General features: G+C 41.9%; 1 protein-coding gene across 1 annotated transcript in view; it reads right to left on the reverse strand.

Moving 5' to 3' along the window:
- Positions 1-21,277: 21,277 nt before the first annotated feature.
- C1H1orf87 (chromosome 1 C1orf87 homolog) overlaps positions 21,278-22,741 on the reverse strand; it is a 104,890-nt gene continuing 103,426 nt past the window's right edge. Inside the window, 1 exon segment of the mRNA XM_036857073.1 lies at positions 21,278-21,438. Coding sequence (XP_036712968.1) covers positions 21,278-21,438 — 161 coding nt within the window.

Here is a 22,741-nt window from a genome sequence, read left to right on the forward strand (position 1 = left end):
TTACTCAGGCTGTGAGACCCATCTGGGTATAAAGCCTGTTTGCTCACCTCTGAATCTGGGATAGAGTCTTTGAAGGGAGTCAGAAATGCAAAGACAGAGAGCTTTTTTTTTTTTTTTTTACCATCTGTTCAACAAGACAGATGAGCTTACCTTGAAAACAGTCACGTTACAAAGTAACTGCTGGATGGGAACAATTTGTTATAACGCTCCAGTACCAGGACTTCCCTGGGGGCGCAGTGGTTAAGAATCCACCTGCCAATGCAGGGGACAAGGGTTCGAGCCCTGGTCCGGGAAGATCCCACAGGCTGCGGAACAACTAAGCCTGTGCACCACAACTACTGAGCCTGCGCTCTAGAGCCCATGAGCCACAACTACTGAGCCCACGTACCACAACTACTGAAACCCACGTGCCTAGAGCCCGTGCTCCACAACAAGAGAAGCCACCGCCATGAGAAGCCCGCGCACTGCATTGAAGAGTAGCCTCCGCTCGCTGCAGCTAGAGAAACGAAGTGGCGTTATCCCTCATGCCCTTCCTAAACCTCTGGTGCTACACAGAAAGCCTGAGGTTTGGAATCAATCCTAGCTCCCTTAATTACAAATTATGTTATTTTAGGCAACGAAGACGCAATGCAGCCAAAATAAATAAAATTAAAAAAAAAAAAGATAGACTGTCACTCTCCAGTTGAAGAGAACAAGACTCAGGCAATTAAGTGATTTGTCCTTAAGATAATAAGTTGGGGATCCAAAATATAAGTCTAAGTTTTCTAACTCAGAGTCTACTGTTCTAAGACAGGACTATATTCTGATCATACCAATAAGTGGCTCTCTTCTTCTAAGTTCCATGTCGTTTTAAGGACTTGAATTACCTTTACTTCACGGGATGCTCTTTTATTAGAATATGACATGGTTATTGAAAGAAACAAAATCACAATTCTTTGGTCAACATACTTTCCATTCAAAAAGCACAGTGCTCTTTTGAACCTCTGGTGTCACACAGAAAGCCTGAGTTTTGGAATCAATCCTAGCTCCCTTAATTACACATTATGTTATTTTAGGCAAGTTTTTAAGGCCCTTTGATCCTCTGTTCCCTCATCTGTCAGATGGACATAATCACATCTACCTGTTGGGTTGTTGCAATGGTCAAATTACCTGTGTACGGTGTGTGTAGTGCCTAGAAGAATGTTAAGTGCATGGTGGAAGCTAAGTCAGTGTGACTTTTCTCTCCTTCCTCCTGTCTAGCATGTACTTTTTGATCCACTTCCAGATCTCTAAAACTGTCTCCTAACATAGTAACAAATAACAGTGGAAACTAATCTTTATCACTAATGCACAATTCATCTGGGAGAAAGCCATTCCTTCTTAAATCAGGACTAATCAACAGGGCCTCAAGACCCAGATCCATCCTACCATGAGCTTGTAGGAACAGATGGAAAATGGGCTGTGCAGATGGGAAAACTCCATTTTCCAACAAGAATTATTTATTTGTGAAGTTGGAACCACTTGGAATGAATATTTTGAATCAGGAGGATGAAATATTGTAAGATTCAAAACAAGGCCATGAAATTAACTAATGCACTGCAACTCCCGATCACTGTGAGGCAGGGAGAAGGAATAATAATGGGGCTTTTAAAAAATGGTCCAAACACATAAATTATTTACTTGTGTGTGCATCAGTGTCAATGACTCCCTGAAGCTCTTCTGCTGATGGCATTATCCCTCACGCCCTTCCTAAGAAAGGCCGTTCTCATTGCAAGGTCTTTTGTCTTTGCGATCAGGTTATTATAGAACATGAACATTATAAATACATAGCTGTCATTTTATGAGACCTGTGTAGGGTTAAGCACTGTATGTGGTTTTCCCATACCTTATATCCAGCCCTTATGATGGTCCTGCAAAGTAGGTACTTTAAAGCCTACTTTACAGATGAAGAAACTGAAATTCAATGATATTAAGTGATGTACCCAAGTCACACAGTAGTATGGAAGAGTTTTTCCTGCTTCTATGCTTGTGTGTCAGAGCTTTCCCCTAAGTGGCCCCTGAGCAATCAAAGCATTCACCTCATCTCATCACAGCCCTTTGCCCTCTGTATGGAGTCTTAGCTGGGCACCAAGGGTATTCAAGATCCGATCCTACCTTCTCCAGCTTTGCCTCCTTCACTTTCACCTGGAGCATCATGTTCCGGTTCCCAGTTCCCAGTTCCTAGAACAGACGGTTCATATCTCAGGGGGTTTGCTCATTTTGTTTGGCCTACCTGGAAAACTCAGCCCTGCCACCCAAGTACCCCACTTCTGCCCCTGTTCTGGCAATTGCTTCTTCTCTGCCAGGACTCAGCTCACTCATAAATAGTCTAGGAGGCCTTGCCTGATGACAATGACACCCCTACCATTGGGCTGAGCTGAGTGCCCCTCTGTTGTGGTGGAGTACTCCTGGCTTTCCTCTCACCTAGCACTTATACTCTGTGGGACTTAGCAGCTCTAGTGTGTGCCTTCACTGACAGGTGAGCCCTGCCTTACTCGTCTCTGTATGCCTGGTACCCAGCACTGCTCCAAGCACGGTGGAGTGTTTGTTGAACTGATGAGTAAATAAATGAATGGATGGATGGATAAGAATGAGAAAAGCTCTCTGCTAAAGCATCCATGTAGTATGTCTTTGGTATTCATAATGGCCTCAGATCAACAAATAAATAAGTTATCCGTATAGGAGTAAGTCACTAATGCCTCATAGGGATCCCAGAGAGGGCTGAAGGAAATCATAGTGCCACCTGAGTGCTGTTCTCTGAGTGGGAAGGATTGAGCTGGGAGACAGGTAGATGGGAGTGGACATGCATTTCCTGACCTGTTAAGTGCCAGTGAGGGAAGCAACCGACAGACCAATTTCAGGCAAGGGTCAATATTGGAAGGAAAGAAGTCCGAGTTAGTCAGTGGTATTTGCGTATAGGCCTTACCTAGGATGTCTGGAAAACATTCTGTCTATTGGGAAATCCATTCACACTGTTTACTGAGGTCTGATCACAGTAGGTGCTCAGTAAATACTTGTTAAGTAAAACAGAGAGAACTATACAGGGCTGAGCTCTTCTTTTCCCTCCCTAGATACAAGAGATCCAGGGTAATTAGAAACCCCAGGAGGAAGCAGCACCCAGGCAACTGACCCCCGTAGGCAGCTCAGAATGGAGGTTAACACAGGCCTTGGAGCTGGAAAAGTCTGTGTATATATCATGACTCTACCACTCTCCTGCTGAGCCTCTGAAGCTCAGCTCTCTTTATTCATAAAGTATAAATGGTTCCCACCTCTGAAGGCTGTCATGGGTATTAGGTGAGATTATAGTGCCTGGCCACAGCATGTATTCAATACTGAGAGTTTCCTTCTCCTTCTCTTGGGTCAGGGAACATTGGCATGAGGCAACAGGAGACAAATTCCAAGCCACCCTGGTGTATGGAAACACAGTTCTTTGCACCCTGGCAGGCCTGGTTCTCAGAATGGGGCAGACCAGCGGCTGGCAGCTGGATAATAAGCCAGGATGGAGGAGGACTGGCAGGTCTGGAAAGTAATGGCCAATGAGAACTGTGCTGAGGGAAGGCAGATCATCATCTCTGTCTCCAATTCCTCCTGCGCCTTTAGCAAAGTCACAGAACTTCTCTGAGTCTCAGCATCCTCATCTGTAAAATGCTCGCCATTCTTCTTGCATTCCACTCCATCCCTGGCCCACCCTTGTGTTTTGTTCTGAGGATAGAGGGCATACATGTACCCTAGACAATGCATAGGCCATTCCAGTGGACCTGGTCAGAAACCACTCCCTCCAGGAGGTGGGGGAATAACCAGCCACCAGAGGCAGGTGTAGATTGGATCTCAGGCTCTGGAAGCTGCCACCGTGCACAGGACTTTGTTCTAGGTCTGCCTGAGAAATAGCAGGGGTCTTCTGGACCTCAAGTCAACTGAGGAAGATGGTGATGTGATTCCAAACGTGGTGATAGTTACAAAGAGTAGAGAAGATGAATCCAGTTTAGGGGTAGTGGTACCTTTGTTCTCTTTATCTGGCATTGAGATAAGGTGGCCAAGACCTGGCAACCTCTCAGATGCTTCATAACCCAAATATTCTGTCATTCATAGTGTCCTATACTTGGGAGGGACCACTCATCTTTCCCATTACTGACAGGTTTCCATCCTTTTTGAATGCTTCTGAGGACAGAAAACTACCTACCTTAGGGAACAGCCCACTTCACTGTTCACCAGTTCTGATTGTTAGTATGTCTCTTCTCTCAGGTTGAGCCAAAGTCTTCCTAATAACTTTCCTCATTTCTCATCCCACTCTTGGACCCAAAAGGGAACAGAACACCTCTCCCACCTGTCTTTTTGTTCCTTTGCTCTCTCTCCCACTTGCTGACTATGAGGGCAGGTGGTGCCATGGTTGAGTAAGGAGTCGGAAGTGTCATTAACCAAGATCAGCCCTGGTGGGAGTATTCTGAGCTTGAGATGGCTTATTTGGGATGGGCTGATTATTCAGAGGTGTGCACATATGGAGGTTAAAAACGGAGGCTGTAGGTCAGGGTTTGAGTTATGGAAAGTTTTATATAGTGAGGGACATATGATTTTGATCTTGTAGGATAAAAAGGCATCCAACAATTAAAAATAAGTGAAAAGGGTATTGCAAGAGGTAAGAAATCACAAACATGCATAGTATCTTTAGGAAGCAGTGAATGGTCCATGTGGCTGAAATAAAAATGGGGACAGAGTGGCAAATGAGGCAGGAGAGAGAGGCAGTGGTGAGACAGGAACGCAGTGCAATGCTTATTTCCAGCAAGATATTAGCTGAGCTGTAGTTGGTCTTATTTGGTAGGTAATAGACAGCTGTTCAGTTAGTATGCAGTTTTATGACACTTTTTTATTTATTCAAAAGTATAACCTCTTTATGGCTGAGTAATATTCCATTGTATATATGTGCCACATCTTCTTTATCCATTCATCCGATGATGGACACTTAGGTTGCTTCCATGTCCTGGCTATTGTAAATAGAGCTGCAATGAACATTTTGGTACATGACTCTTTTTGAATTATGGTTTTCTCAGGGTATATGCCCAGTAGTGGCATTGCTGGGTCATATGGTAGTTCTATTTTTAGTTTTTTAAGGAACCTCCGTACTGTTCTCCATAGTGGCTGTATCAATTTACATTCCCACCAACAGTGCAAGAGTGTTCCCTTTTCTCCACACCCTCTCCAGCATTTATTGTTTCTAGATTTTTTGATGATGGCCATTCTGACTGGTGTGAGATGATATCTCATTGTAGTTTTGATTTGCATTTCTCTAATGATTAATGATGTTGAGCATTCTTTCATGTGTTTGTTGGCAATCTGTATATCTTCTTTGGAGAAATGTCTATTTAGGTCTTCTGCCCATTTTTGGATTGGGTTTTTTGTTTTTTTGTTATTGAGCTGCATGAGCTGCTTGTAAATATAACTGATTCACTTTGTTATAAAGCAGAAACTAACACACCATTGTAAACCAATTATACTCCAATAAAGATGTTAAAAAAATAAAAAAGTGTAACCTCTTATAGGCCAGACCCTATTCAGGGCCCTGACACTTCAGCAGCGTAGGGCCCAGGATGTAGTATATGCTTTACCTGTATTTTCTGAATAAATAAGCGTGGCAGATGGCTTGTAAGATGTTAAGGTGCTGGAACTTTACTTAGGACAGAATTTCTTAGTATCTTGCATAGAACACTAGTTCTGAGGAATGTTAAAATATTATTTGAAAATAAAGAGTACTTCGGTCAAATAAGTTTGGATTAAATAAGGGTAAGAGAATTTGTCTCATTTTGTTTTGTCTCAGTTGCATGTGCATTAGGCATTTAGACTCACCAAGGGGGAAGAGAGATAGCCTAGGGTGCTTCCCAAACTTGCTTGAACATGGAACACCTGTCTGGAGGGGTACCACTCGGTCTTAGTGTTCCAGGAAACACAGTCTGATAAATACAGACCTATAGGTATCAGAAAGTAAGTAAAGAATAAGAATGTTATTTTTTTTATTATTGAAGTATAGTTGATTTACATTACTGTGTTACTTTCAGGTGTACAGCAAAGTGATTCAGTCATATATATATATTTCCCATTATAGGTTATTATAAGATACTGAATATAGTTCCCTGTGCTATACAGTAAATCCTTGTTGCTTATCTATTTTATGTATAGTAGTTTGCATCTGTTAATCCCGTACTCCTTATTTATCCCTCCCCCCAACCCTTTCCCCTTTGGTAACCCTAAGTTTGTTTTCTATGCCTGTAAGTCTGTTTCTGTTTTGTACACAGATTAATTTGTATTATTTTTTAGATTCCACACATAAATGATATTATATAATATTTGTCTTTCTCTGTCTGACTTACTTCACTTAGTGTGATAATCTCTAGCTTCATCCTTATTGCTGTAAATGGCAATATTTCATTCTTTTTTATGGCTGAGTAATATTCCATTGTGTGTGTGTGTGTGTGTGTGTGTGTGTGTGTGTGTGTGTACACCACATCTTCTTTATCGTTTATCTGCCATCTGTTGATGAGCACTTGGGTTGTTTCCATGTCTTGGCTATTGTAGATAGAGCTGCTATGAACATTGGGGTACATGTATCTTTTTGAATTAGAGTTTTCATCTTTTCGGGATATATGCCCAGGAGTGGGATTGCTAGATCATATGGTAACTCTATTTTTATTTTTTTAGGGAACCTCCATACTGTTTTCCATAGTGGCTGCACCAATTTACATCCCCACCAACAGTGTAGGAGGGTTCCCTTCTATCCACACACTCTCTAGCATTTATTATTTGTAGACTTTCTGATGATGGCCATTCTGACCAGTGAGGTGATACTTCATTGTAGTTTTGATTAAGAAGCAGACTGTTTTTAATCATTAAGAGCATGGTAGAAGGACAAAGTGGAGAAGACCCAGCTACTTCTTTTTTTTTTTTTTTTGCACTATTATGTTATATTTTAAAATCTTTTGCTAAAATATTCGAAACATAAGTAAATCAAGCCATTAAAGAGCGACACATATTGTATTGACAAGTAAGAAAAGTCAAGAGAGATGGCTCAGTTCGCTAACAAATACATTACTGTTCCATATCTTTTCTCATTACCACCAGTTTAAAATTGGAGAATTCTGTTTGCAATCTATTTTATTTTGTAAGAATGTGTCTAGGTTAGTATTACAAAAATACAAAATATTGCCTCACACACAATGTTTAGTAGTGTCCTTTCTTCTAATAGTAACATTTCTTGTCAAGGTATTTCAACAGCAAACTGAGGATACAAAACATTGTCAGGCAGCTAAAATGTCCTTTTGAGGTTATCAAATAAAAAGCGAACAAAAATAGAGGACTTGCTTAAAAAATATAAAATTATCTTTACAACAATACTAAATTGATAAATTTTTATCAGCAGATAATCTTTTAATATTTAGGTCAGGCTATGAGATAAAATATTTAAAGTATTATAACCCTTTTAGGAAAATCATCATAGAATATTTGCTTTTGTTTCAATATGAGCAAAACTTTCATTTGTATGATCTTAAATGCAGAGTCCTTCCTAGCTCTGTGACTGATACATAATTCAACTTTTTTGGAGTAATCATTCATTTGACTTTTTTTTTTTTTTTTTTTTTGCCTCTTAGAATTTTTTTTTTTTTTAAACATCTTTATTGAAGTATAATTGCCTTACAATGGTGTGTTAGCTTCTGCTTTATAACAAAGTGAATCAGTTATACATGTACAATATGTTCCCATTTCTCTTCCCTCATGCATCTCCCTCCCTCCCACCCTCCCCATCCCACCCCTCTAGGTGGTCACAAAGCACCGAGCTGATCTCCCTGTGCTATGCAGCTGCTTCCCACTAGTTATCTATTTTACATTTGGTAGTGTATATATGTCCATGACACTCTCTTACCCTGTCACATCTCACCCCACCCCCTCCCCATATCCTCAAGTCCATTCTCTAGTAGGTCTGTGTCTTTATTCCCGTCTTGCCACTAGGTTCTTCATGGCCTTTTTTTTTTTTTCCCCTTAGATTCCGTATATATGTGTTAGCATACTGTATTTGTTTTTCTCTTTCTGACTTACTTCACTCTGTATGACAGACTCTAACTCCATCCACCTCATTACAAATACCTCCATTTCATTTCTTTTTATGGCTGAGTAATATTCCATTGTATATATGTGCCACATCTTCTTTATCCATTCATCTGTCGATGGACATTTAGGTTGCTTCCATGTCCTGGCTATTGTAAATAGAGCTGCAATGAACATTTTGGTACATGACTCTTTTTGACCTATGGTTTTCTCAGGGTATATGCCCAGTATTGGGATTGCTGGGTCGTATGGTAGTTCTATTTGTAGTTTTTTAAGGAACCTCCATACTGTTCTCCATAGTGGCTGTATCAATTTACATTCCCACCAACAGTGCAAGAATGTTCCCTTTCCTCCACACCCTCTCTAGCATTTATTGTTTCTAGATTTTTTGTTGATGGCCATTCTGACCGGTGTGCGATGATATCTCATTGTAGTTTTGATTTGCATTTCTCTAATGATTAATGATGTTGAGCATTCTTTCATGTGTCTGTTGGCAATCTGTATATCTTCTTTGGAGAAATGTCTATTTAGGTCTTCTGCCCATTTTTGGATTGGGTTGTTCGTTTTTTTGTTATTGAGCTGCATGAGCTGCTTGTAAATCTTGGAGATTAATCCTTTGTCAGTTGCTTCATTTGCAAATATTTTCTCCCATTCTGATGGTTGTCTTTTTGTCTTGTTTATGGTTTCCTTTGCTGTGCAAAAGCTTTTAAGTTTCATTAGGTCCCATTTGTTTATTTGTGTTCTTATTTCCATTTCTCTGGGAGCTGGGTCAAAAAGAATCTTGCTGTGATGTATGTCATAGAGTGTTCTGCCTATGTTTTCCTCTAAGAGTTTGATAGTGTCTGCCCTTACACTTAGGTCTTTAATCCATTTTGAGTTTATTTTTGTGCATGGTGTCAGGGAGTGTTCTAATTTCATACTTTTACATGTACCTGTCCAATTTTCCCAGCACCACTTATTGAAGAGGCTGTCTTTTCTCCACTGTATATGCTTGCCTCCTTTATCAAAGATAAGGTGACCATATGTGTGTGGGTTTATCTCTGGGCTTTCTATCCTGTTCCATTGATCTATATTTCTGTTTTTGTGCCAGTACCAAACTGTCTTGATTACTGAAGCTTTGTAATATAGTCTGAAGTCAGGGAGCCTGATTCCCCTAGCTCCATTTTTCGTTCTCAAGATTGCTTTGGCTATTCGGGGTCTTTTGTGTTTCCATACAAATTGTGAAATTTTTTGTTCTAGTTCTGTGAAAAATGCCAGCGGTAGTTTGATAGGGATTGCATTGAATCTGTAGATTGCTTTGGGTAGTAGAGTCATTTTCACAATGTTGATTCTTCCAATCCAGGAACATGGTATATCTCTCCATCTATTTGTATCATCTTTAATTTCTTTCATCAGTGTCTTATAATTTTCTGCATACAGGTCTTTTGTCTCCTTAGGTAGGTTTATTCCTAGATATTTTATTCTTTTTGTTGCAATGGTAAACGGGAGTGTTTTCTTAATTTCACTTTCAGATTTTTCGTCATTAGTGTATACAAATGCAAGAGATTTCTGTGCATTAATTTTGTATCCTGCTACTTTACCAAATTCATTGATTAGCTCTAGGAGTTTTCTGGTAGCATCTTTAGGATTCTCTATGTATAGTATCATGTCATCTGCAAATAGTGACAGCTTTACTTCTTCTTTTCCGATTTGGATTCCTTTTATTTCTTTGTCTTCTCTGATTGCTGTGGCTAACACTTCCAAAACTATGTTGAATAATAGTGGTGAGAGTGGGCAACCTTGTCTTGTTCCTGATCTTAGTGGAAATGGTTTCAGTTTTTCACCATTGAGGACAATGTTGGCTGTGGGTTTGTCATATATGGCCTTTATTATGTTGAGGAAAGTTACCTCTATGCCTACTTTCTGCAGGGCTTTTATCATAAATGGGTGTTGAATTTTGTCGAAAGCTTTCTCTGCATCTATTGAGATGATCATATGGTTTTTCTCCTTCAATTTGTTAATATGGTGTATCACATTGATTGATTTGCGTATATTGAAGAATCCTTGCATTCCTGGGATAAACCCCACTTGATCATGGTGTATGATCCTTTTAATGTGCTGTTGGATTCTGTTTGCTAGTATTTTGTTGAGGATTTTTGCATCTATGTTCATCATTGATATTGGCCTGTAGTTTTCTTTCTTTGTGACATCTTTGTCTGGTTTTGGTATCAGGGTGATGGTGGCCTCGTAGAATGAGTTTGGGAGTGTTCCTCCCTCTGCAATATTTTGGAAGAGTTTGAGAAGGATAGGTGTTAGCTCTTCTCTAAATGTTTGATAGAATTCACCTGTGAAGCCATCTGGTCCTGGGCTTTTGTCTGTTGGAAGGTTTTTAATCACAGTTTCAATTTCAGTGCTTGTGATTGGTCTGTTCATATTTTCTATTTCTTCCTGGTTCAGTCTCGGCAGTTTGTGCATTTCTAAGAATCTGTCCATTTCTTCCAGGTTGTCCATTTTATTGGCATAGAGTTGCTTGTAGTAATCTCTCATGATCTTTTGTATTTCTGCTGTGTCAGTGGTTACTTCTCCTTTTTCATTTCTAATTCTATTGATCTGAGTCTTCTCCCTTTTTCTCTTGATGAGTCTGGCTAATGGTTTATCAATTTTGTTTATCTTCTCAAAGAACCAGCTTTTAGTTTCTTTGATTTTTGCTATTGTTTCCTTCATTTCTTTTTCATTTATTTCTGACCTGATCTTTATAATTTCTTTCCTTCTGCTGGCTTTGGGGTTTTTTTGTTCTTCTTTCTCTAATTGCTTTAGGTGCAAGGTTAGGTTGTTTATTCGAGATGTTTCCTGTTTCTTGAGGTAGGCTTGTATTGCTATAAACTTCCCTCTTAGCACTGCTTTTGCTGCGTCCCATAGGTTTTGGGTCGTCGTGTCTCCATTGTCATTTGTTTCTAGGTATTTTTTGATTTCCCCTTTGATTTCTTCAGTGATCACTTCGTTATTAAGTAATGTATTGTGTAGCCTCCATGTGTTTGTATTTTTTACAGATCTTTTCCTGTAATTGATATCTAGTCTCATAGCGTTGTGGTCGGAAAAGATACTTGATACGATTTCAATTTTCTTAAATTTACCAAGGCTTGATTTGTGACCCAAGATATGATCTATCCTGGAGAATGTTCCATGAGCACTTGAGAAAAATGTGTATTCTGTTGTTTTTGGGTGGAATGTCCTATAAATATCAATTAAGTCCATATTGTTTAATGTATCATTTAAAGCTTGTGTTTCCTTATTTATTTTCATTTTGGATGGTCTGTCCATTGGTGAAAGTGGGGTGTTAAAGTCCCCTACTATGATTGTGTTGCTGTCGATTTCCCCTTTTATGGCTGTTAGTATTTGCCTTATGTATTGAGGTGCTCCTATGTTGGGTGCATAAATATTTACAATTGTTATACCTTCCTCTTGGATCGATCCCTTGATCATTATATAGTGTCCTTCTTTGTCTCTTGTAATAGTCTTTATTTTAAAGTCTATTTTGTCTGATATGAGAATTGCTACTCCAGCTTTCTTTTGATTTCCATTTGCATGGAATATCTTTTTCCATCCCCTCACTTTCAGTCTGTATGTGTCTCTAGGTCTGAAGTGGGTCTCTTGTAGACAGCATATATACGGGTCTTGTTTTTGTATCCATTCAGTCAGCCTGTGTCTTTTGGTGGGAGCATTTAATCCATTTACGTTCAAGGTAATTATCGATATGTATGTTCCTATTCCCATTTTCTTAAATGTTTTGGGTTTGTTATTGTAGGTGTTTTCCTTCTCTTGTGTATCTTGCCTAGAGAAGTTCCTTTAGCATTTGTTGTAAAGCTGGTTTGGTGGTGCTGAACTCTCTCAGCTTTTGCTTGTCTGTAAAGGTTTTAATTTCTCCATCGAATCTGAATGAGATCCTTGCTGGGTAGAGTAATCTTGGTTGTAGGTTTTTCTCCTTCATCACTTTAAGTATATCCTGCCACTCCCTTCTGGCTTGCAGAGTTTCTGCTGAAAGATCAGATGTTAACCTTATGGGGATTCCCTTGTGTGTTATTTGTTGTTTTTCCCTTGCTGCCTTTAATATGTTTTCCTTATATTTAATTTTTGACAGTTTGATTAATATGTGTCTTGGCGTGTTTCTCCTTGGGTTTATCCTGTATGGGACTCTCTGTGCTTCCTGGACTTGATTAACTATTTCCTTTCCCATATTAGGGAAGTTTTCAACTATAATCTCTTCAAATATTTTCTCAGTCCCTTTCTTTTTCTCTTCTTCTTCTGGGACCCCTATAATTCGAATGTTGGTGCGTTTAATGTTGTCCCAGAGGTCTCTGAGACTGTCCTCAGTTCTTTTCATTCTTTTTTCTTTATCCTGCTCTGTAGTAGTTATTTCCACCATTTTATCTTCCAGGTCACTTATCCTTTCTTCTGCCTCAGTTATTCTGCTATTGATCCCATCTAGAGTATTTTTAATTTCATTTATTGTGTTTTTCATCATTGCTTGGTTCCTCTTTAGTTCTTCTACGTCCTTGTTAAATGTTTCTTGCATTTTGTCTATTCTATTTCCAAGATTTTGGATCATCCTTACTATCATTATTCTGAATTCTTTTTCAGGTAGACTACCTATTTCCTCTTCATTTGTTAAATCTGGTGTGTTTTGACCCTGCTCCTTCATCTGCTGTGTGTTTTTCTGTCGTCTCATTTTGCTTATCTTACTGTGTTTGGGGTCTCCTTTTCACAGGATGCAGGTGTGTAGTTCCCGTTGTTTTTGGTATCTGTCCCCAGTGGCTAAGGTTGGTTCAGTGGGTTGTGTAGGCTTCCTGGTGGAGGGAACTAGTGCCTGAGCTCTGGTGGATGAGGCTGGATCTTGTCTTTCTGGTGGGCACGTCCACGTCTGGTGGTGTATTTTGGGGTGTCTGTGGCCTTATTATGATTTTAGGCAGCCTGTCTGCTAATGGATGGGGCTGTGTTCCTGTCTTGCTAGTTGTTTGGCATAGGGTGTCCAGCACTGTAGCTTGCTGGTCATTGAGTGAAGCTGGGTCTTGATGTTGAGATGGAGATCTCTGAGAGATTTTTGCCGTTTGGTATTACGTGGAGCTGGGAGGTCTCTTGTGGACCAGTGTCCTGAAGTTGGCTCTCCCACCTCAGAGGCACGGCCCTGATGCCTGGCTGGAGCACCAAGAGCCTTTCGTCCACACGGCTCAGAGTAAAAGGGAGAAGAAATAGAAAGAAAGAAAGAAAGAGGCTATAATATAGTGAAGTAAAATAAAGCTATTGTAAAGCAAAGCTATACAGACAAAATCTCACCCAGAAGCATACACATATACACTCACAAAAAAAAGGAAAAGGGGAAAAATTAATATATCCTGCTCCCAAAGTCCACCTCCTGAATTTGGGATGATTCGTTGTCTATTCAGGTATTCAGCAGATGCAGGCACATCAAGTTGTTTGTGGAGTTTTAATCCGCTGCTTCTGAGGCTGCTGGGAGAGATTTCCCCTTCTCTTCCCTGTTCGCACAGCTCCTGGGGTTCAGCTTTGGATTTGGCCCCGCCTCTGCGTGTAGGTCGCCTGAGGGCGTCTGTTCCCCGCCCAGACAGGACGGGGTTGAAGGAGCAGCTGCTTCGGGGGCTCTGGCTCACCCAGGCCGCGGGGAGGGAGGGGTACAGAGGGGGCGGGGCGAGCCTGTGGCGGCTGAGGCCGGCGTGACGTTGCACCAGCCTGAGGCGCGCAGTGCGTTCTCCCGGGAAACTTGTCCCTGGATCACGGGACGCTGGCAGTGGCGGGCTGCACGGGCTCCCGGGAGGGGCGGCGCGGAGAGTGACCTGTGCTCGCACACAGGCTTTCTGGAGGCGGCAGCAGCAGCCCCAGCGTCTCACGCCCGTCTCTGGGGTCCGCGCTGATCGCCGCGGCTCGCGCCCTTCTCTGGAGTTTGTTTAGGCGGCGCTCTGAATCCCCTCTCCTTGCGCGCCACGAAACAAAGAGGCAAGAAAAAGTCTCTTGCCTCTTCGGCAGCTGCAGACCTTTTCCCGGTCTCCCTCCCAGCCAGCTGTGGTGCGCTAACCCCTTCAGGCTGTGTTCACGCCGCCAACCCCAGTCCTCTCCCTGCGATCCCCCAGCTACTTCTTAAAATATCTGACTGAGAAGGAACACATATGACTTCAGTTCACATTCCACTGATGAGAACTAATCACAAGGCCATGCCTCAATGCAAAGGGTGCTGGGAAATGGAATCTCTGCTGGACAGCTACTTTTTTCATCTTCAACTCCCCATTACGGAAGAGGGAGTAAAAATTTTGGTAGACAGGTAGCTCTCTCTGCCACAGTGTCTGAAAGAAACACTCTATGACTGAGTTAGAGAGAGAAAACTGAAAAGATTCTGAATGTGCAACTTTACACTGCAGAGTTCCAAGGGCTATTGCTTGAATTATGTCCACTTTTCTCTGACTTTCAAAGGTGTATCAATAAGCTTAGCGAAGTTTGGCCATGATAACAAACAATCCCAAATTCTTAGTGGCTTAATTTTTGTTCATGCTCCAAGGTTGACTTTTGTTTATGTATATGTCTATAATACTGATTTCCACTCTGTTCCACATTGGCCTTTGCTCCTGGTCCCAGGCTGCTCTCAGAGAGCTTTCTGAATTGTGGTAGAAGAAAAAGAGAAGGTGGAAGAATCATACAATGTCTTTTAAAGCTACTGTTAGGAGTGACATGTTTCTTCTATCGATCTTTATTGACCAAAGTAAGTGATTGGGATCAACAGGGTGGGGTTGACAATTCTCTTGCTGGAAAGGGAGTCACGAGTCACAGGCCAAACTTAACATCAACGAGGTGGGAAAGTATCACCCCCTAGGGAGAGGATACAAGTTTGTAACACTAGATATTTTGAAAAATAATATAATACACCCTACGGGGAACCCAGAATTCCCACCCATTGGAGTTAGGGCACTGGAAGTTCCTGTGGAATTGCCCACCAATTTCAGGGGAGAGTCACACCTTCAGTTGTTGGCAGTCATTCAGCATTAAAAAGAGGATTTAGATTTCCAGTCTTGTGAATGTCAGAGGTAATGTCTTCCTCACTTGGGCTACTCTCAGCATCCCTGGAGTCCTGTGTTCAATACTCTCTCCTCAACACATGTGATGAGGGAAGGACCCCAAATCCTGGCTTATGGAGTTAAGGGAAGAATGTATACAACCTGGTGTGTGTGTTTATGTGTTGGGGAGGAGAGGATGGCGAATTCTGAAAAATAGTCAGGTGGAAAAGAGATTAGATGTGGCTTGCATATGGTCCTCCCTTTCTGGGAAAGATAATCTCCTTTTACTCACCTGGAAAAATTCCACTCAGCATACCAGGGTGAGCACAAGTGTCTTATCACAGGAAGCTCTCACTGATCTGCTTAAGTGGAGAATTTACACCCTCTGTTTGCCTTCCTCATTCCCAGGAGAAATCTAACAAAGTGCTTGTCACATACATACAATTATTTATTTTCTTGCTATTATGGGTTGAACTGTATGCCTGCTTAAAGACAGGTTGGAGACCTAACCCCTAGTGCCTGAGAATGTGACTTTACTTGGAACTAGGGATTTTACAGAGGTAATCAATTTTAAGGTAATGACCTTAAAATAAGGTCATTATGGTGGGCTCTAATTTAATATGTTGTGTTCTTATAAAACGGGGAAATTTGGGCACAAAGACTGACATGCTTACAAGGAGAACACCATGTGAAGATAAAGGCAGAGATCTGGGTTATATTTACATCTATAAGCTGAGGGACACCAAAGATTGCCAGCAAACCACATGAAGCTAGGAAAGAAGCACAAAACAGATTCTCCCTCACAGTCCAAGGAACCAACCCTGCAGACACCTTGATTTTGGACTTCTAGCCTCCAGAACTGTGAGGCAGCACATTTCTGTTGTTTAAGCTACCCAGTTGGTAGTGCTTGGACACAGCAGTTCTAGCGAGCTGATATACTTGCTTACACATCTGTTCCCCCAATTTCCTCCCAGTCTTGAGACCCTCCCCAACTTGAGTCCATTCTGGAGGAAAGAAACAAAGCTTTCTTTCTTCTTCTTCCTCTTCCTCTCTTCCTCCCCTCCTCCCCTTTCCTCCCCCTCCTCCTTTTCCCTCCCCTCCCCTCCCCCTTTCTCCTCCTCATCCCCTTCCTCTTCCCCCTCCTCCTCCTCCTCCTTTGGCTCCAAGGGAGGGTAGAAAAGGGATTAAAAGGATAACAAGTTTTAGAAGAACAAATTGGAGCTGTGTGGAGAGGAAAAGATGACAAGTAGTGAGATCCACATCTCTGAAGGTGTTCAAACACAGGGAGGCTGAAGGAAACTCTGCTAAGGACTGGTTCTATGAGAATGCTGAGAAATAGCTTTGCTGGTTGGAATCTCTCAGGGATTGGCCTATTGATCAATATTTTGGAATTCTGGTGATATGGAACCTCACGGAACTGTCAAAGATTGTGCGGGAGAGCAAGATGTGTGTTTTGAGCAAGGGCTTAGTATAAGGCGCCAATTGCGCTCCAGCAGATAAGTCTTTGCAGAGCTCAATCTGCCCGTGAATCTGCCTGGAATCCATTCCCAGCAGCACCATCTGCTTGCGATTGTCCTACCATCTGACTGTTTACCCTCTGTCAACCCCCCTCCTGGGGGCACTCCCACCACCATTTAGAGGCCACCCATTGTCCAACCTGGATAAACTGAGTCTGAGGAGAGACCTGGCAGCCCAGAGAGGGAGGAGGAGGGAGACCATCCAACACACTGGTGTTCAGGGCCAAGATATGTCTGGGGAGAGCCCACCACGCCTTCACACGGGACCTGGGGAGGGAGCATGTGGCTGAGCCAGAGCCATATTGTGCCCCAGGCAGACTGATGGCTCCACAAGTAATATTGATGCCTTTTGTTTGGAAACTCTTTGTGGAGGCTTCCCATGTCCCAACCAATCACGCTAAATGCTGGGCCTGCCCCAAGCCACTTTGCCTTTTGCACAGCCCCATGGCCAAATGTGCAGGCAGATGAGCGGCCCTGAATGCTAATGAGGGGACTGGCTGGCATTCCAGAGGCACCAGCTCTGGGAACCCCTACCTTTGTTGCTAAGGAGCCTTGGAAGCAGAGCTGAAAGGCTTTCACAAGGGGTGGGGGGCGAGGAGGGGGGAGCAGAAGGGCGAGTGTTTATTTTCAGAGCCACACAGTTCTCCAGCCAGCTCCAAAGCTGTCCAGTGTCTGATCCCAATTAGAATATCAAATCCCATTATTGTTTCTCTTAATGATCTCGGGAAATTCCTCTGAAGAGTTAGTGGGCACTTAGCAAACTGTTTGGATGGCGCCATCTGTACAGTTGTGCTTCCGCTTGTGTGAAGTGATCATGTCCAGAGTCCTGAAAACACCTTTTATTCCTGTCTCCAGAAGGTGGTGATGAGCTGAGGGTACTGGAAGAGGGCAAAACGCTGCTGGCTTTTCCAAATGTTCATGTGGAGGTGCCATTCCACAAACGTGTTCCAGGTTCCCATTGGGTGGTGAATCTGGGCTCTGTGCTGGGGACAAAGACCAGGAAGACCTTGGTCCTGGCTTGGCGTGTCCACTAGACTTGCTGGGGAGTCAGACCACACACACTGACGGGAATTCTGTGGGTTATTTGCTCTAACTGTGACCTGCAGGGCACTGCAGGGCTGGAAGTTGTGCACTGGGTTCTGGTCCTGGCTTTGTCACTCACTAGCTGTTACTCCTTTGGCAAGTCCATTTACCACCCGAGCCTCAGTGTCTCATCTGTACAATGGGCATAGGAATGCCCACCCGGTTGGGTTATGGTGAGGAGTAAGGACAGGAGAGAGGATGAAGAATAGAAATGTGGAGGACGTGGTCTCTGCACTCTAGGACCACACGATCAGTGAGCCAACCGTTGGCTTATTAGGTATCTGTATCTGGAAAGGGTGCATAATGATTTGGCCCATTGAATGGCTTACAAGGAAACACTGTATAAGAATAAAATAGAAAGCCAGTTCCCCCTTGTGGAGCACATCTGTGTGCCAGTGTCAGGAGATTTGTACACATTATCCCCTTCAATGTGAATGACTCTATGGGGAGGTAGTGGATTGCTCAGGGTCACACATCTGGGAAAGAGTCTGCCCAGGTGGTGAGATCCAGCCTCTGCTATGTCTTCAGTGCTCTTTCCATCTTTAGAGACTGAGGTTTTTGGAGAGTTGGGGCACATGCAGTTGACACCAAGTCCCTCTAGGGCATCCTGGAGGTTAACCAGTCCACTGCACACAGACACCCATTTAGAAAGATTCTGCTAGAGAAAACTGGTCAAGATCACAGACTCAAGACTCCCTCTACCCAGTGTTTATTAGAAGTTCACAGTGACACAGTCACAGGGAGTATACGAAACAACTCTGATCTGAGAAAAAAAAAGAGAGAAGGGTAACAGATTTTCCATAAGCAAACCATGGAAAAGTCTTAGCATAGTGGTCACTAAAAAGTATTCTGAAGCATAATGACCTCATAACATTTTGCTGTTTGTGTCCAGTGGTTTGCTTCACAGCCCGGCCTCATTTAACCTCTGCTGTCACTTTGTCACCTAGATATCTAAGCTGTTCTCTATGACTTAAGTTGAATTTTTGTTTTTTTTAATGTTTACTCAGAGAAAATCTAACGAGTATTTACTTTTACAAGGGCAAGTCTTACAAATACACACCATCACACATGCATACCACACACATCCTGGGGTAAAGCAGTGGAGAATTCCAGATTGGAGATGATCTAAGAGCAACTGGCACTTGGTTCTAGAAAGCAGATATATCTCAAAATTTGTTTGTGCTGTAGCAGTGGCGTTATTGCTCGCTGCCATTTCACACAGACCATTGTTCAAACTTCCTGAGGCTCAGCAGCTAAGAGAAGGGACATAAGAAAGGCCCAGCTGTACTATGTGTCCGCATGACATGGCTTTCAGCGTTTATAAAACTCCCCCGAAAAGTACAATTACTCCCGTTTTATAGATGAAGGAACTGAAGCTCAGGGAGATTTAACATTCGCCAAGGCTGCCATCTACTAAGTGCCTGAACTGGATTTCGGCTGGTTTTTTAAATTAATTAATTAATCTATTTTATTTTATTTTATTTTAAACATCTTTATTGGAGTATAATTGCTTTACAATGGTGTGTTGGTTTCTGCTGTATAACAAAGTGAATCAGCTATACATATACATACATCCCCTCTTGCGTATCTCCTCCCTCTTGTGTCTCCCTTTCACCCTCCCTATCCCACCCCTCTAGGTGGACACAAAGCACGGAGCTGATCTCTCTGTGCTATGCAGCTGCTACCCACTAGCTATCTATTTTACATTTGGTAGTGTATATATGTCCATGCCACTCTCTCACTTCATCCCAGCTTGCTCTTCCCCCTCCTCGTGTCCTCAAGTCCATTCTCTATGTCTGCATCTTTATTCCTATCCTGCTCCTAAGTCCTTCAAAACCTTTCTTTTTTAGATTCCATATATATGTGTTAGCATACGATATATGTTTTTCTCTTTCTGACTTACTTCACTCTGTAAGGCAGACTCTAGGTCCATCCACCTCACTACAAATAACTCAATTTTGTTTCTTTTTATGGCTGAGTAATATTCTATTGTATATATGTGCCACATCTTCTTTATCCATTCATCTGTCGATGGACACTTAGGTTGCTTCCATGTCCTGGCTATTGTAAACAGAGCTGCAGTGTATCCCTCCAGCGAATTATCCATAGGCACAACCCAGCAGCTTTCTTCTGCTTCACTTCTCTGAGCCTCTGTTTCCTCATCTGTAAGGAGCTGTGAAAGCTGCCACATCGAGTTGTCAGAGTTGGATGAAACAGAATATGTCAAGTTCCCGACACACAGTAGTTGCCCAATGCATATTAAATTGTCTGATCTAATATTCTAATTTCCCTCATTTGGTACTTTGGTAGCACGAGAAAGCCATGTTTTTCTGCTTACTTCTCTGCTCTAAAAGGCAGCTAGGAAGCCCAAGGGCTCTAGAGTGTTAGAGGGGCATTTTTCTGGGCAACTCAAGGATTATAAAAACTAGAGCAGGCCAGACTAGAAGGCCCTCAGAGATCATTTATGTTAGTGGATCCAAATTATTTTGTTCTTAAGGTTTAATTTATAAGATTTTAGGAGATACCCCACTACATAAAATGTATTAAAGGGGATGCTCAGAGACCTTTCTGTTTGCTTTTTCCCTTGATCTAACTCCTTCATCCTGTCTTCCATGCACAGAGATTGGAAAATCAGGATCCAGGTCATTCAGCATTAATGATGGTACTGGGGATACTTCTGTCTCTGAAGTCCTGGGCTTCCTTCAATGAGCTCATACTGCCTGAGTGGTGTGATGTGAATGTAAGTGTGTATGTTGTGGCCAGGGTGGTGCAAATTGCAGGGGGATGGATGTTAAGACTAGAAGAACTGTGGGAACTGGTGGAAAGTTTTGCTTGGTTTTCCTGCCAGAGGAAGCAAAGAAGATGTTACCTATGTCCACAATCCTTTGTTCCAGGAGTCCCTCCTCAAAACTTGTATTCAATACTCTGGGAGAATATCCTTGGAGACAGTGTAACATCATCTAGTTTTGTACTAGAGAAAATATTGGATTTGTTCAGAAAAATTCACTTGAAATTCTGCTTCTGCTGCTTAGTATTAAGATAATATATTGTTAATACTTTTATTTTTCTTACAATGTGGAAATCCTAGAATAGTGACTAGAGGAAAGGCTGACTTACTCATCCAAAAAAGATGTATTTAGGTCTATTATTTCACAGGCATTTTTGGGAGTTGACAACATGTAGCATGTTTTTTACTATATGGAATTGCAGGGTTTACAAAAAAACAGTTTGATCAGCAATACAGAAAAAAAAATCATGGAATATTCATCATCAGCTTTATAAGAATAGAAGGGGATTTTAAGAAATTGGGTTTTTGCCACCTCAGAAGAGAAAACCTGGTTTCCTCAGATCACTTTGAGCTGCTTATGAGCGAGCATCATAGCCAGAAACCAAGTCCAAGTTCAAAGTGTCGACAATAGCCGCATCAGCCCCAACTCTGACAGCGCCTCCACCACTGCACTCGGGCTGAGGAAAAACATGTGTCCGGGTAAAAAGGGAGACAAAGGGAACATCTGTTCTCACAATATGGGCTTGTTATCATAGCTCCTTTAAATACTGAAGCGCTGGCTCCAAGAGCATATTTTCTCCAGCATGGAATCTCCGCAAGGCTTGGTAAACTTTCCGAGGGCTCAGGGACAGGTTGTAAATGAGATTGTAGTTGTGAATGAGGCATCTGGCTCGTTCCTTCTCCAGAACTCCTGCCATTGGGTTGGGTGGGTGGGAGATTTTTAAAAGAGTATGGAAAAAACAAGAAAGAGGAAAATGCATTAGCTTGAATGACTTCTGAGCAAGATTAAATGCTAATATTTTGAAATTTTAAGCTTCTTAAAAACCAAGTGACACCCTAAAAAGATATTTACAATCATGGCTATGCATCATAGATGTTGAGAGGAATCTGAGGGTGATTTTGGGGAGGAGATGGGGTCCAATATAATCCATAGGTAGACTCTAAAGCGATTTTAGCTTGTTCTTCGTAGCCATAAAACTTTAAAAGACCAAGTTTTGAAAATGGTGGGGTGCTGGCTAAAAACAATTCCTAATTGCTCTAATTTATGTTTATCTTACTGAAATATCCAAACATGTTCCTAGACATGCAGGATATAAACAGCTCATTTTTATGCATTTCTGGAAATATATTTACTGTGACTCCCTCCAGCTTGCTGTGTGATCACAGATAAATCACCTAACTTCTTGTGGCTTAGAGTCTAGATATGTATAATAGAGATGGTGGTGCTTATCACAGGACATACTCTGGTACCCACGTGTTATATGTACCAATGCCAATGTGTTGTCCATGCTAAGCGTAAGTAGATTTTGATAGTTGCAGAGAGAAGTTTAAGTGTAGAACACAACAACAGCAAAGGTCAATGACTCATTCATAAGCCCTTAATTTTGAGCTTATATATGTCAGATACTGTGCTTGGGAATAGAGAGGATTTTGAGAAGTGGTCTGTTACCTTAGGAAGATCACCAACCTTGGGGTGATAAGAGATGCAGAAAATTAACTAGAGTGCAACAACAATAACAATAATGACTGATACTCATATATAACATTTACCATGTTTCAGGCACCCCTCCAAACAATTTACCAATATTAACTCACTTAACACAACAACCCATTTTACAGGGAGAGAAACTGAGGCATAGAGATGGGCAGTCATTTGCCCAAGGTTGTTCTAGTCCACGCATTTAACCACCATACTGTATTATAGAATGAGGGGAAAGAGATTGTTTCAAGCAGGGCTCAGATTGTTTTCTAAATATTTTCCATGAATTGTGAAGATCTACGCTACAGGTGTCAAGCTTTTAAATATCTTTTATAGGGGTGAGATACATCCCTTGCATGTGGCTCTTCTAGTCTCCTGTACTTGTGCAGACTATAATAATAATTGTGAAATTCTTTCTCAAAGAATCCAGAAGGAGTGGTCCCCTGGTCATTTTGCAGAAAGCTACGACCAGTCTATTAGATTTGGGCTATAGTGGATACCTGTCATCTCTGTT

The sequence above is a fragment of the Balaenoptera musculus genome, chromosome 1, assembly GCF_009873245.2.
Source record: "Balaenoptera musculus isolate JJ_BM4_2016_0621 chromosome 1, mBalMus1.pri.v3, whole genome shotgun sequence".
NCBI classification, from domain to species: domain Eukaryota; kingdom Metazoa; phylum Chordata; class Mammalia; order Artiodactyla; family Balaenopteridae; genus Balaenoptera; species Balaenoptera musculus.